The sequence below is a fragment of the Colletotrichum gloeosporioides genome, assembly GCF_011800055.1.
Source record: "Colletotrichum gloeosporioides strain Lc1 chromosome Unknown consensus_48, whole genome shotgun sequence".
NCBI lineage: Eukaryota > Fungi > Ascomycota > Sordariomycetes > Glomerellales > Glomerellaceae > Colletotrichum > Colletotrichum gloeosporioides.
The window spans coordinates 208,837-222,183 of record NW_025544693.1 but is presented as its reverse complement, the minus strand read 5'-3'; the positions used below and the strand labels follow the sequence as shown (position 1 = coordinate 222,183).

General features: G+C 54.9%; 1 protein-coding gene across 1 annotated transcript; it reads left to right on the top strand.

The window, feature by feature from the left end:
* Positions 1-4,494: 4,494 nt before the first annotated feature.
* GCG54_00004076 (Chitin synthase 4) lies at positions 4,495-8,239 on the top strand (the record flags this gene model as incomplete). The annotated part of the gene is made up of 2 exons (XM_045404131.1): positions 4,495-7,753; positions 7,803-8,239. 2 exons carry the CDS (start codon positions 4,495-4,497, stop codon positions 8,237-8,239), a joined length of 3,696 nt encoding a protein of 1,231 aa, XP_045263966.1.
* Positions 8,240-13,347: the final 5,108 nt, after the last annotated feature.

The following is a 13,347-nucleotide window of genomic DNA, read 5'->3' as shown; positions in this document are numbered from 1 at the left end:
CGCCGTGTACTCTGGGCGGTTCCTGTCGAGGAAAGAAGCGGAAGTCACCCGCTGCTCGTGTAACCATCTCGTTGACGACCTACTGGTGTATGTGCGCAGTTCGCATCTTGACAATTGAAGCAATGTGGGACCAATGGGGGAGGGGGCCAGTTGATGTCAACAAGTTGTCTCGGTCTAAACGTCACCTACTCATGTTTACGGCAATTACGGCGTCCAAACAAGTTACTGGAAACATTCCAGCCAATGGACCACACAGATCCCACAGGTTTCGTCTGATACGGCACATTGGCCAGAGGTTCGCATGTTTTGGGATGAGACAAGTTCGGACCGGTCAGGAATGTCGGTCTGTCTGGTCAAACTCCGAGGTTTTGTGTTGATCGAAATCAAAATACACGTCAGACCAGACGAGAGCCTCCGAGGTTTTCAAGACCTAGAAATCTGGAGTCGAATATCTCATAAAAACATATGCAGGCAGTGTTGTGATGCGCTGACCCGCCCAATTTGGAAGAGGCTGACAAGTTTCAGACCCCACGATTTGGCGATGGCCGCTTATCGCTTCCGAGAGTTTCTTCTCCCCTTGACAGAATCTTGGGATCCGGAACCTGGTACGTTGTGGGACAGACGCTAAACACACACAGGAGACATGAGAACGTGCGGCTAGCCGTGGTGGATTACACACGATAACCCGGCAGAACTTCAAGTGGACGCTCTACTGCATAGTACGGATACTAAGGGAGGCTGAGAAGGGTACCATGTACTAGGATGGGTGAATTTCGTTCCAGGCGGAGGCGGCAAGGGGACTTCAGTAGGCCGAAGCAGCCGAGACTGTTGGCCAAGGCGCAAAAGCTTACTGGTATTGTCGACCAGGTTTGTCTACTTTGACAGCAACGATGACAGCTGCAGCGGAGATGGATGCTGGCTTGAGTGGTGCGAGCATTCTTCCGTGGGACGGGGACACCCCCACGAAGCGTGTTTGTTTCGTTTCTGCTGGAGGCTGCTGGGAAAGGGTCCTCTAATCCTATCGAAAGGGGCATGGACAACCGATTCGTGGGAATAGTTCCCGGAGGTGGTGGAACATTCCTCGGTGGGTTCCAAAAGCATCATGACGATCTTGGCCATCTCCTCACATCTGATGCAAACCCAGGAGTCAAGGTTCGAGATTCGAAATTGCGTCTAAGTTGACCAAGGCACTATTATCGGGCGCCGCCAAGAGGCACGGAAGGCTTTAAACGGAGACTGGCCAGGCTTTGGCCGGTATCATTCATTATGAAATACCCAGGCCAGGGAATGTCGATGTTTTGGACTCGGGAATAGTCAATAACGCCAAGTCGCAGGAACGATCACTGATAATCAGATTCTGAGGGCGCAAAGTCATGACATGTTCCAGCCAAGGACGTCTACTGGCTGGGCGGGCTGACTAAGGTAAGTACTGGGAGGTGGAAATCAGAGTGCTTTCTTCTGCGGCAACTCGGCCCATCCCTTTCGCCTAACCCCAGATTCAATTGGGCGCCTTCAGCAAGTCAGCACAGGCACAGAATACCCGTGGGCGAAATCTGGCCGAGGTGTTCACCAAATACAAAGCTCAGGCGCAGGTGCAGATGTAGGGGTTGGCTGGCTCAGTCCAGAAACAAGGACCGAGATGCAGCAGCAGGTCAGCAGCAGAGACAAACTCTCTTTTTCCTGTATTCTGAGCTGGAGGACATTTTTGGAGGCTTTGGGGGCGGCTGGTCGGCTGGGCAACAGGGGTTTGAGCTTTTGAAAATAGCAACCCTGGTCCTGCATGCTGATCTGGTTTCCTTGGCCTAGCTTAGGAGACAAGCGCGTATTATCCCGGTATCCGTGCCGACTTTTGGACTGCGGGTGGATTTATGCTCACATGGGGACAATACGGGACAGTGCCCGCCTTTGGAGTCCTTGTCGCCCGCTCGCTGCTCCACGCCGGGCAACAGAGTGTCATGGACACGACGGGGGCGAGCGATGCGATCGATTACAGGCTCATTGCGATGGCCGGTGTTGTTCGGGTTTCGGCACTCGAAAGAACGGGCATGAAACGGGCGAAACGGATGATTGAATTGGGTCATGCGCGTGCCAGAAAGCTGCGCTCTCCCCTCGACGTTTTGCCCACAGCAACGGCGGACGCCGGGCTACTCGGTCGGTACATTGCCTGCATTTGCCGGGCGCGTGGAGTTTTGCACCCAATTCTCCCCCTGTCCCCGAGCTGAACGGGGTACTCACTGCTCAGGTCGTGGTCACCTTGCCTGGCAATCCAGTTCGATTTTAACCTTAGCCTGCTCTGGGTTAGACGAGAAATTCGACCTCCGTCGCATCATTCTCACTAATGTGAAGGTCGTGGAGGAAGCACTGTCCGAGCTGCCAGCGCGGTCCTGTGAGGACAAAGTCAAGTTCAGCCTGGCGAGACGAGAGGCAACGGCTGCGTGTTCAAACTCTTGAGGGGGGAAAGGATGGCACCGTAGCGACGAGGGCGAGGCATCAGCAGCGAGGTAGCAATGCGAGCCAATGTCGAGGCCAATAATACGAGATGGATTGAGGCGAGGGTGCCGCGCTGTGGCGGTTTGGCATGGGAATGATACGGTGCGGCGCTCAAGACGGTACCCAAAGCGTCACCCTCGTCGTCACCTTGGACGAGGTACCTCTCACGCCAGCCATCATCATCGGGGCAGAGGCACTAAGACGGCTCCCACGCAGGTCACTTCCCCTTTCCTCTCTCCGTTTGCTCTGTCCCTTAGAGCGTGTGGTGCGGTGCTTGACCAGAGCTGGAAAGGACTGTCCCAAAGCAATTCTGCGAGATCCGCTCCCCATTTTCGTCGCTCATCCCTTCCTTCAGGGTGCCTCAACTGCAGCCGTGCGGAAAGTGCAAACCGTCTTGCCATCTCTCTCCCTCCCGACCCTTCCTCTCGTTCCTTCTTTGCACATCGCATTTCGAATCGTCCTCTTGGCTTTTCGAGGCTGCTCACTCTCGTTTCACCTGTCAGACCAACATCTCAGTCATCAAGAATAGGCTGAGAGACTTGACTTGTTCTCTGTACCCTGATCCCAACCCGCAGCGACGAGCAACCAACGTCCAACGAAGCGAATCGCCCGACGAACAACGACGAACAATCTCACCAACATTCGTTCCCCGGAAAAGGACCATCGAGGCAGTGCGCACGATCGCGTCAGCTTTTCTTGCTCGGTCGTCGCCTCCCTGCCAATCCATCGCTCGCTCGTTCGTGAGGTGCATCTACCGCCGCCGCCCATCAACCCCAAACTCCGGCTGGGCCACCAGAGCGCCCAACATTAATAACTCTATCCGACTATCGAAACAGCCGAGCGGCTTCTGGGCTGCCGACCACCATCGCTGTCGGTGTTGCTGTTGCTCTTTTTCTAATTCTGCTGTTTGGGTGTGCTTCCGAAAGGATACCTTTTGTCTTCATTTGCGCCGCCGCAAAACGGTTTCCCGCCCACGCTCCATCCCATCATCTTCAATCCCATAATCCTCCTGCACCGTTGTGCGTCGTCTCATTCGCATCGCATCCTATTTCGTCGCTACTCTTGACACGACTCGGACCCGGCGCCCCCTGGTCCCAAGTTGTGCAAGGAGCCAAATTTCAGAGAAGGCGCATCGGCCGTGCGTTTGCTTAAGTACGCAGACGGATCGAAAAAAGAGAGTGTGTTGCTGAGGGCTGCAGGGAAGTAAGAAGAAAGAAAGGAAAGGCAAAAAAAGGCAGCACCCGCTTGGGTCGAGAGTTCATCGCTTACTTGGCTGCGCCGTGCGGTCTGGTCTGGTCTGGTCTTCCATCGCCCGATGTTGTGAAGGCTCCACCGGGATTGCCCACGTTCACCAGCTCCCTCACCACGCCCTCTTATTCTCTTGTAAGAGTCGCAGCTTCACTACTGCCCGACACACCGAACAGGGAGCAAGCAGGTTGCGGCTTCTGCTTGCTTGGAGAAGAAGGTCATTTGCGGGCACCTTCCCTGCTTGCCTTGCTGTTGGCCCCCCGATTTGCTGGCGCAGAAACGCAGGAAAGCCGGGTCGAAAAAAGGGACGCTTCCCCATTGATTCGCGGTCTCCCAAGGAACAACCCCCCGCCAATAGCAGGGGTGCGAGGCCTGGACAATCCACAAATCCTGCTGGACGTTGCTTTCCTTCCAATAACAACTCCTGTGAGTATGACCTCCTTCGAGCCCAGCGATCGACCCGCATCTGCATCGCAACAGTCTGTTGTCTTTTCGCTGCTGTTGTCTGTCTCTTGACATTTGCTACCCAATTGTCAATTTTTCCACCTCGCATTTTTGAGCCTTTCACCACAATTACCCCCTCCACGATCGAGAATAATCGAGTCGATCTGTCGCTCGTCGTTACGCGCGACAGAACCTCTCTTGTCTTTCGAAAGGGTGAAGTCTCCCTCTGCTGCATCTGACGATCCCACGTTGCTCGACGCAAATCTTGACCGCCACGGGACCCAAAGCTAACGTCGCTCTCTCTGCAGGACCATGTCACTCCCTGAAAGACCTGGGCCAAGCCCTCCTTTCGAGAATAGTAGATCCTACCGGAATTCACCGTCACGGCGCAACCGGCCTGGCGATGTCGAGACCGGTGGCTACTATCCCGTAGGAGGGCGACCTTCCCATCAAAGAGGACTTTCTGCGGGTGGGCATTCAGCGACGTCCTTCCCTGAGACGATCTCAACTCCTAATGTCAACACAGAAAGCCAGCCCTTGTCGCCTACCTTTGAAGGATCAGCCGCAGGACCGTCCTCCCCCGAACCGTTCCAGCGAAAGAGAAGCTTGATCCGACCCGAGAGACACAGAATCGACAAGGACCATCCGAACTACTACTACAGGAAACATGCCGCCAACATGAACGTGTTGCCGTCCGCCACCGGAAACGACCCGATTACCGAGGACATGGAAGGGACAACTGACGTTTCAGGGCGCTCGCAGACCAACGATAACTACTCCGATGCCTCGCCGCCGAGAGGTCAAAACAGCAGGCAGGCCAGCTTGGAGGAGAAGAAGGGAGGACCGACTCGGACAAAGGAGAAGCGCTTGAGCCGGCACAAGTCTGGCAAGCTCACTAAGGAAGGGAAGAAGCGCAAACACCCGGCCGAGCAGCTTAGCCCGCCGAGTTTTTGGAACGTGTACTGCGCCATCATCACGTTCTGGTGCCCAAACTTCATGTTGAAGTGCTGCGGCATGCCTTCCAAGAACCAGCAGCGCGCCTGGAGAGAGAAGGTCGGTTTGATCAGTTTGATCTTGCTTATCATGGGATTCGTCGGTTTCTTGACCTTTGGCTTTAACCAAGCTGTTTGTGGAACTCCTCCGCCGCGCCTGCGCGTCAACGAGGTGTCTGAGGGATACATGATTTTCCATGGAACCGCCTACGACCTGTCGGGCTCCCGTCATCCTCCCGCCGACGGCGTGCCCATGGTCAACAGAACTCACGGTGCCAACGTCCTGTACGACCTGCCTACCAAGTATACGGGAATGGACGGCAGTTTCTTCTTCCAGAACGTCAACGGCCGTTGCAAGAACCTCATTACTCTTGCTGACAACTCTGATGTCCCCACGAACAGCGCCGGCGACCTGGCGTGGTACTTCCCCTGCACGGCTTTCAACCAGGACGGATCGTCCAAGCCAAACCTGACGATCCCTTACTACCTCGGATGGGCTTGCCATACCACTCAGAAGGCTCGCGACACCTTTTACCTTGACTTGAGCGGGTCCGCTGACGTCTACTTCACTTGGAACGACATCAAGAACAGCTCTCGCAACCTGATTGTCTATTCTGGCAATGTTCTCGACCTAGACATGCTCAACTGGTTCAACAGTTCTCAGGTCAAGGTGCCTTCGCGTTTTGACGAGCTCAAGGACAAGACTTCAGCTGTCAACCAGGCCATCCGCGGACGCGATGTCACCAGAGCCTTCCAGTCTTCGACCGACAAGCAGATTGCTGAGTGTTTCGAGGAGATCATCAAGGTCGGCTCTGTCGACACTGAGACTGTCGGCTGCATTGCGTCCAAGGTCGTCCTCTACTGTTCGCTTGTCCTCATTCTGGCAGTCGTCTTGACGAGGTTCTTCCTCGCCATCTTCTTCCAGTGGTTCATCAGCCGAACGTACGCTGCGGCCAAGACCTCTCAGACCGGCGACAAGCGCAAGCGTAACCGTCAGATTGAAGATTGGTCCGAGGATATCTACCGGGCGCCCCCCAGACTGCCTGGAGACGTTGGAAGTAGTGTCAACGGCTCTTCTGACCGCACTAGCAAGCGTGGCAGTTCATTCCTCCCCACCACTTCCCGGTTCTCTGCCGTTTACGGAGCGGGTGCAGTCCCGGCTGGCGGAAAGCGCGCGCCGTTGACCATGGCCAGCTCCGGAGCGGGCGGCAATATGCTGCATCCAGGCAACGCTATGTACCGCCAGGGCAACGACAGCCGTACCAGTTTCCTTCGCTCGGATCCTTACACCTCTACAGCAAGCCCGACAGATGGTCCCGGCCCTGCGGGCTTCATCCACGAGGCCGTTGTCCCTCAGCCTCCCGCTGACTGGATGCCTTTTGGATTCCCTCTGGCTCATACGATGTGCTTGGTTACGGCCTATTCTGAAGGTCTACTTGGTCTCCGCACAACTCTGGACTCCATTGCCATGACCGACTACCCCAACAGCCACAAGGTCATTGTCATTATCTGCGACGGTATCATCAAGGGCAAGGGTGAAACGAAGTCCACTCCTGACTACTGCTTGGACATGATGAAGGACCATACGATTCTCCCTGACGAGGTTGAGCCCTTCTCGTACGTGGCGGTTGCCAGCGGTTCGAAGCGGCACAACATGGCCAAGGTCTACTCTGGTTTCTACGACTACGGCACCAAGTCTGCCATCCCTCTCGAGAAGCAGCAGAGAGTTCCTGTCCTCCTCGTTGTCAAGTGCGGTACCCCTGATGAGGCTTCCAAGTCCAAGCCCGGCAACCGTGGCAAGCGTGACAGTCAGATCATTCTCATGTCTTTCCTCCAAAAGGTCATGTTCGATGAGCGTATGACCGAGCTTGAGTACGAAATGTTCAACGGTCTCTGGAAGGTTACGGGTATCTCTCCCGACTTCTATGAGATAGTACTCATGGTCGACGCCGATACCAAGGTCTTCCCCGACAGTTTGACTCACATGGTGTCTGCCATGGTCAAGGATCCCGAGATCATGGGTCTTTGCGGAGAAACCAAGATCGCCAACAAGCGTGACTCCTGGGTCACTGCTATTCAAGTCTTTGAGTACTTCATCTCCCATCACTTGGCCAAGTCCTTCGAGTCTGTCTTTGGTGGTGTCACCTGTTTGCCCGGTTGTTTCTGCATGTACCGCATCAAGGCGCCCAAGGGAGCTCAGGACTACTGGGTTCCTATCTTGGCCAACCCTGACATTGTTGAGCACTACTCCGAGAACGTCGTCGACACCTTGCATAAGAAGAACCTTCTGCTGCTCGGTGAGGATCGTTACCTTACGACGCTGATGCTCAGGACCTTCCCCAAGCGAAAGCAGGTCTTTGTGCCTCAGGCTGTCTGCAAAACCACGGTCCCTGACGAGTTTGGCGTCCTGCTTTCTCAACGTCGTCGCTGGATTAACTCGACTATCCACAACTTGATGGAACTGGTCTTGGTCCGTGATCTTTGCGGTACCTTCTGCTTCAGTATGCAGTTTGTCGTCTTTATCGAACTGATGGGAACGCTCGTGTTGCCTGCTGCTATCGCCTTCACCTTCTACGTCGGTAAGTAACTTTCGTCCAGCTTTGCTTAGTATACAGCTAACACTCTCAGTCATCATCTCCATCGTCAACCAACCGCCGCAGATCATCCCTCTTGTCTTGCTTGCACTCATTCTCGGTCTGCCAGCCGTTCTGATCGTTATCACCGCCCACTCCTGGTCGTACGTCTTGTGGATGCTTATCTACCTGCTCTCTCTGCCTGTTTGGAACTTTATCCTGCCTACGTACGCCTTCTGGAAGTTTGACGACTTCTCTTGGGGTGATACCAGAAAGACGGCGGGCGAGAAGACGAAGAAGGCCGGTCTCGAGTACGAGGGCGAATTCGATAGCAGCAAGATCACCATGAAGAGATGGGCCGAGTTCGAGCGCGAGCGTCGGACACGCAGCAACTACTGGGGATCCAAGGAGAACGTCGTCGGATGCGGAAACACCTGGTCGATGCCTCCCGGCCACCAGTACAATGACGAGTACTACCACTCTGACGCATAAAAGCAAAATCTCACACACGGCGGGCGTTTTTGTTTTTGAGCAGCATGATGGGTACCACGGTTTTTATACGAGAGGCGCGATCATGGCCTTGTGTTTTTATTCTTCCTCTTTTCTGATGACAAAAAGGAGGGACCACGAAGTATAGTCAGTCGTAAGAGGCTCGGCATTTGTAATAATGGGGGACGGCCGAGAGGGTAGAGAATCCGCATTGTTTTTTGCACTGGAAACGTTGACATTGTTCTTGCTTTCTGCGTACTGTTTCCTCTTCAGAGGCTGGTGTTTTGAAAATAGCTGGTTGCAATCTTGTCTCCACGAAGGGCGCGGCATTGGGTTGTCTGGTTTTGTACATATCTCGGACGCATCAACAAGTGTCGGTAGTCGTAGTAGTAACCAACCCTTTTTCGAATTGTTGCTGAACTGTGTCGTGTAACTCGCCCCCTTGGGACGTGACTTGAAGTTACCCAGCATGGAAGTGTCTAGACGTGCCGCGTCGCCCCTGATTAGGCGTACCGACAGGCTGACTCCCCTACTGGTCGTTCCGGCCGAGAAGCGCGAGCCGTGTCTGAGACGAAATGGCACACGCACACACATGCACACATACGTTTTGTGTCTGGAGTATCAGCATACTCTTGCGTGTCGGTCATCATACAGCTAGCTAGTTGGAAGAGGGATTTAGGGGACTTTGTCACGTTCAACATGGGAAGAAGAAATGGGAGAGAGCGGCGTTGGTGGTGGCGGCGGCTCTGTGTAACCACATTCCTCCCCGTCCTTCGTATGAATCTACCAAGGAGGTTTTCTTGGCGGTTGACGGTGCGAAGAGCGGGTGGCCTCTTCCTTTTGCCTTGCCCATGCGCAGCCTCAGCCGTGTCCGCCGACTTCTTCTTCTTCTCTCTCTCTCGTTCTCTGCTGCAGTTACAGCTTGGCTTGGTCTCATTTCCCCATACTGTACCTCGGTTTTCCTGTTGTGGTGTGTGTAGTTACAGAGTTACATGAGGTGGCATTCGCTTTCTTTTCTCATTCTCAAAGTAGTTTTCGCGTGCCGTCCCGCGGTTCTCTTCATACCACGGTTTCTCCTGATGCTACGACGGTGTGGTTCCGATGAAACTCGGACGGGCTTCTTTTCTTCTTCATCTCATAGTTGAAGTTTTCGAGAAGAAGGGAGGGGGGACGCAACGCCGGACGGCCACGGGTAACGGATCTTATTATTGGAGATCCCGGCGGGCCGGTGAGATTGTGGAGCCCCCTTGGTTTGGAGGGGACGCGGAACGACCTTTTGCCTACTTGGGTAGTTGGTATGGTCCTCTTTCTAGGTGTCCGGCAGGCAAAAGCGGGCGGGCAGGTAACGGCGAGGAGAAAGAAACGGGATGCTAGGCTGACGGGGAGTATATGCGCACAGCACAGACATTGGAGATGCGACCAGGAGGCGGCAGAGACGAGAGAGAGAAGGCGAGGAGGAGTGGGGGATGCGAGGGGGAGAGGGAGGAGGGCATTGCGTGGTATGGCTGCAGGTAGCCGAGACAAGATGATTTGGTTTTTGATGTTACTTGGTTTGTCCTTGCCTCTGCGGGTGGACTCCTGCTGGATAGTGTGTCTTCGGATTCGTACCGTTCCCGCTGCTCGCATGCTTTCTCGGGCAGGCAGGAAATACTTTGTTTTCTTTCTTTCTTTCTTGACGTTTCCTGCTCCCCTCCTACCCCAGCGTGCAAGCGAGAGAGAGAGAGCAGACAGGCATGTTGGACGCACGGCCTTCGCGCCCGGTGGGGGTCACCAGGGTGTCTTTTAGTCTCACAGCAGGAACTGCGCGCAAGGAATAGGGCCTTGGTTACGGGATTCTCTTTGCTTTTTCAGCAAAATTTTGACCGGTGTGTCGTTGGACGGGGTTGGATGCTTCGACCCGAGGCGCCGCAGCGCCCCGAGTTTAGGTAGCAGCGCCGCTCTTGCGATGTTTTTCTGCCCATTCTCATTCTTCTAGAATGTGGATTCGGGATGGGGGAGGGCCCGCCCCGCCATTAACCTCGAGCTATTGGCGCCTTTGACGATGGAAATTCGAGACGAGGCTTTGTCGAGGCTCAAAGGCTCAAAAGGAATTTCCAGGGCTTGAGACTCGGCGTGGAGCTCGGTCTCAGCGGTCATGTCGATCAGTCGAGGTTCTGTTCATGGCTGACGGGTCGAAGCTTGGTTTCCGGGGTCACTGTATTTCTGACATGGGAGTGGTCGATCCTGCTGTGGGATTTCAACAGAGCGGTCCTGATTTGTCCACTCTCTTCATGTTGGCGGCCGCGCATGTTGAAGCACCCCATGGAATAAGTAGACCTCAGCGGGAAATTGTGCGATTATGTGAGCAGTGTTGGAAAGACAGAACCCCCTTCTCTGCGAGAGGTTGGATCGGGTTTTTTCCCTCTCATCCCCTGTCGTGCTTCCAAGTCCCTGCGTAAAAGGCAAGGGGTTGGGTAAGTAGACACTGACGAGGGCAGCAAGTGCACAGGCGAGTTGTGAAAAAGCAACGAGTTTGCGGAGCCTGAAGGTCGGAGGCAGCAAGGAAATGGTTAGTATTGGGGATGGTTTGAAACTCGGGGGACCAGCACGCTGCCGATTGTGATTGATCACCTCAACGGGTCTCCTGTCACGCGCGCGTGAGGTTGGGGGTGGGCTTCTCTTTTCATTCTGGCGCACCGATGGCTGGCAGGCAGCTACTCCAGGGATTCCATCGTTGGACTGATCGGGATGTTGCTGTGGCTTGGAGGTGAGGTTGCAGTTGGTCAGATTTTGGCATCGGTCGAGCTGTTGTTTTTAATGTCAGCTTCTAATATAGGGGTCCGCTGGCGAATGAGACGGCTTCAGCGGTGTGTCGATGTGAGTCGCTCACAAGAGTAAGGTAAGCTTGCGTCGCCAGCGAAGGAATCCTTCGCTGCGTAGTGTCCCGTGCGAAAGAAAAGACAACTGAGGCCTGCCGTTCTTGCCCGGTTTCCGATGCCAGGTGGCAGTCGGTGAGCGTTCTGTATCATTTAGCTTGGGTCGGCGTGGAAGGGGAGTCTTCCTAATCCAACGACTTACATGAATGTGGGCTAGCACCCCTGGATGACCAAGGTCAGAAAGTGAGCGGGGTGACAGGTCACATTGTGAGTGTTGCGAAGTTTGGAGAAGATGAATCAAAACTGGCCTTTTTTTCGTCAATGCTCAAATCTGACGGACGGGAAGCGAGAATGACCGTCGTAGAGGGATGCTTACAAGGGAGGCTGAAGATCAAAAGAAAAGGCCGTTAGGCCACCGTTGGAAGAAACAGACTCCGTCAACGCGTGGCTGGGTTGGTTTGGTTTACTGCACGGTATTGGCAATCGGGGTGAGGATCTGCATTGTCGTGTAGGTAAGCAGCACATGGAGAGTATATTCGCGCACTAGAGCATGCTTTGTATGCCGGATATGGTTGCATGGCTTTCTCTGGGACTGCTCATGACCAACTAGCGCTGCGGCAAGAGTCAGGTCCTCCAAAGACGTTGGAGGCTGCTGTCCAACGTCTGAACGTCGGCTGGGTCGTGACGTCAGAGTGAGTTGAAGAAGCGAACATGTCCACGGTCTGAAAGTAGCAAAGCGAGGTGAGAGTACGGATACTCCATACGGGGGGCACTAAAGAAGCATGCGGACGGAGAGCTGGCCGCAGTGCACATTTCTTTCGGCCGGAGCGGAATTGCAGCTGGGGTTTCTGCTAATTGTGGCGACGTGCTGCTTGTCGAAAACGATGCGTCCCATCGGGACATGGTTATGTGGTGACAAGAAGTGGCCGGGTCTGGCCTGGCCAGGTGCAAGCTACCGCCGCGTCGTGGACGAGGTCGCTCGTGTATCCCATCCGTACCAAGCCAAGCCCAACGTGGTGCAGGTGGTCTTGTCTCCAAGCTCGCCTCGTTCCCTGTGTATGCGTGCTATCCGTACCGTGATACAGAATGAGCTGAGGTGTTCTCGTCGTTTGTCGGGGGTCTTGTTGCGTTCCCCGGGGTTTCCATGGGGGGCACTCAGCGCCGCACACCATTTCCCGCCCAGAGTCAGCCATGCATTTGATATTGGAGGTGGCGTCCATAGAGCCGGCGTCGGGACCAGTCGCTGTCTTGTTGGACTAGGGTGAGTTCCCGTAATGGTGCTCCCTCTGTGCTGCGTAGAAAAGCAACAGATGCCCACGCTGCGAAGCTCGAGATTCCTAGACGGACAGGGTTCGTGTGCTCGCGGCATTAGGTTGGCTAGCATGAATGGCCGAGGGCATGCATGCCCCTCCGGTCCTTGAGTGCAGGTGGTGGTGAGGGTGGAGGTGGCCATCCTTGAACCAGCCTCACCACCACTACCACCATTTTGCCAATCTTTGCGAGGATTGTCGGGACGCAACAATGTCTTGCCTGTCGTGGGAGACCCAGCAGAAGCCACGATCTTGACTCGAACTCAAATCTCGATTCGGCGGCTAGGAAAATGAGGCACCCTCCGTTCCTCACCTTCGAAGCTGCGACAATAGAGCGTTGTTGAAAAGATGGTTGTATTGGTAGCAAGGCATGCAGGGATCCAACGGTGGAAGGAAATCCAGGTCGAGTCCTCCACACCTTCTGAACCCACAAAGACCAGGGCCGTTCTTCTCAGCACCAAGTAATTTAGTGAGGGATTGACGAGAGCTGAGAGGGATCGGGCCTTGTCACAGCACCATTGACGAGGTTCCACCAAGTGTATCTTTGCAGCGAAGGTACATGCTCTGCAGCCATTGCTACCACCGAGATCAAAGTCCCTCTTTAACTCGGAGACCTCGTCAAGTCTTCAATATGGGCCCTGGAATGCAACTCAACCGCCAGGCCGCCTCGCTGCGCTGTGCGGTCGGGTGTTTGGTTGGCGCGCCTTTCGCAGTGAAGTACCCTTCCCCATTGTCCTTCGATCCCAGTGAAAGATTCCCGCTCGGGTCCCATTCCCGCTCCCGCCCTGCTACAACACAAGCACTGGCACTGGCACTGGACTCGACCTGACCTACGCCTGACCGCATCCTCGACTGCCCGGACCAGACTCCAACAACCTCCCAGTCCGTTCGCCCAGAACACGACCAACACCTTCTGCCACACATCTCACGACAACCCAGGGCAGGC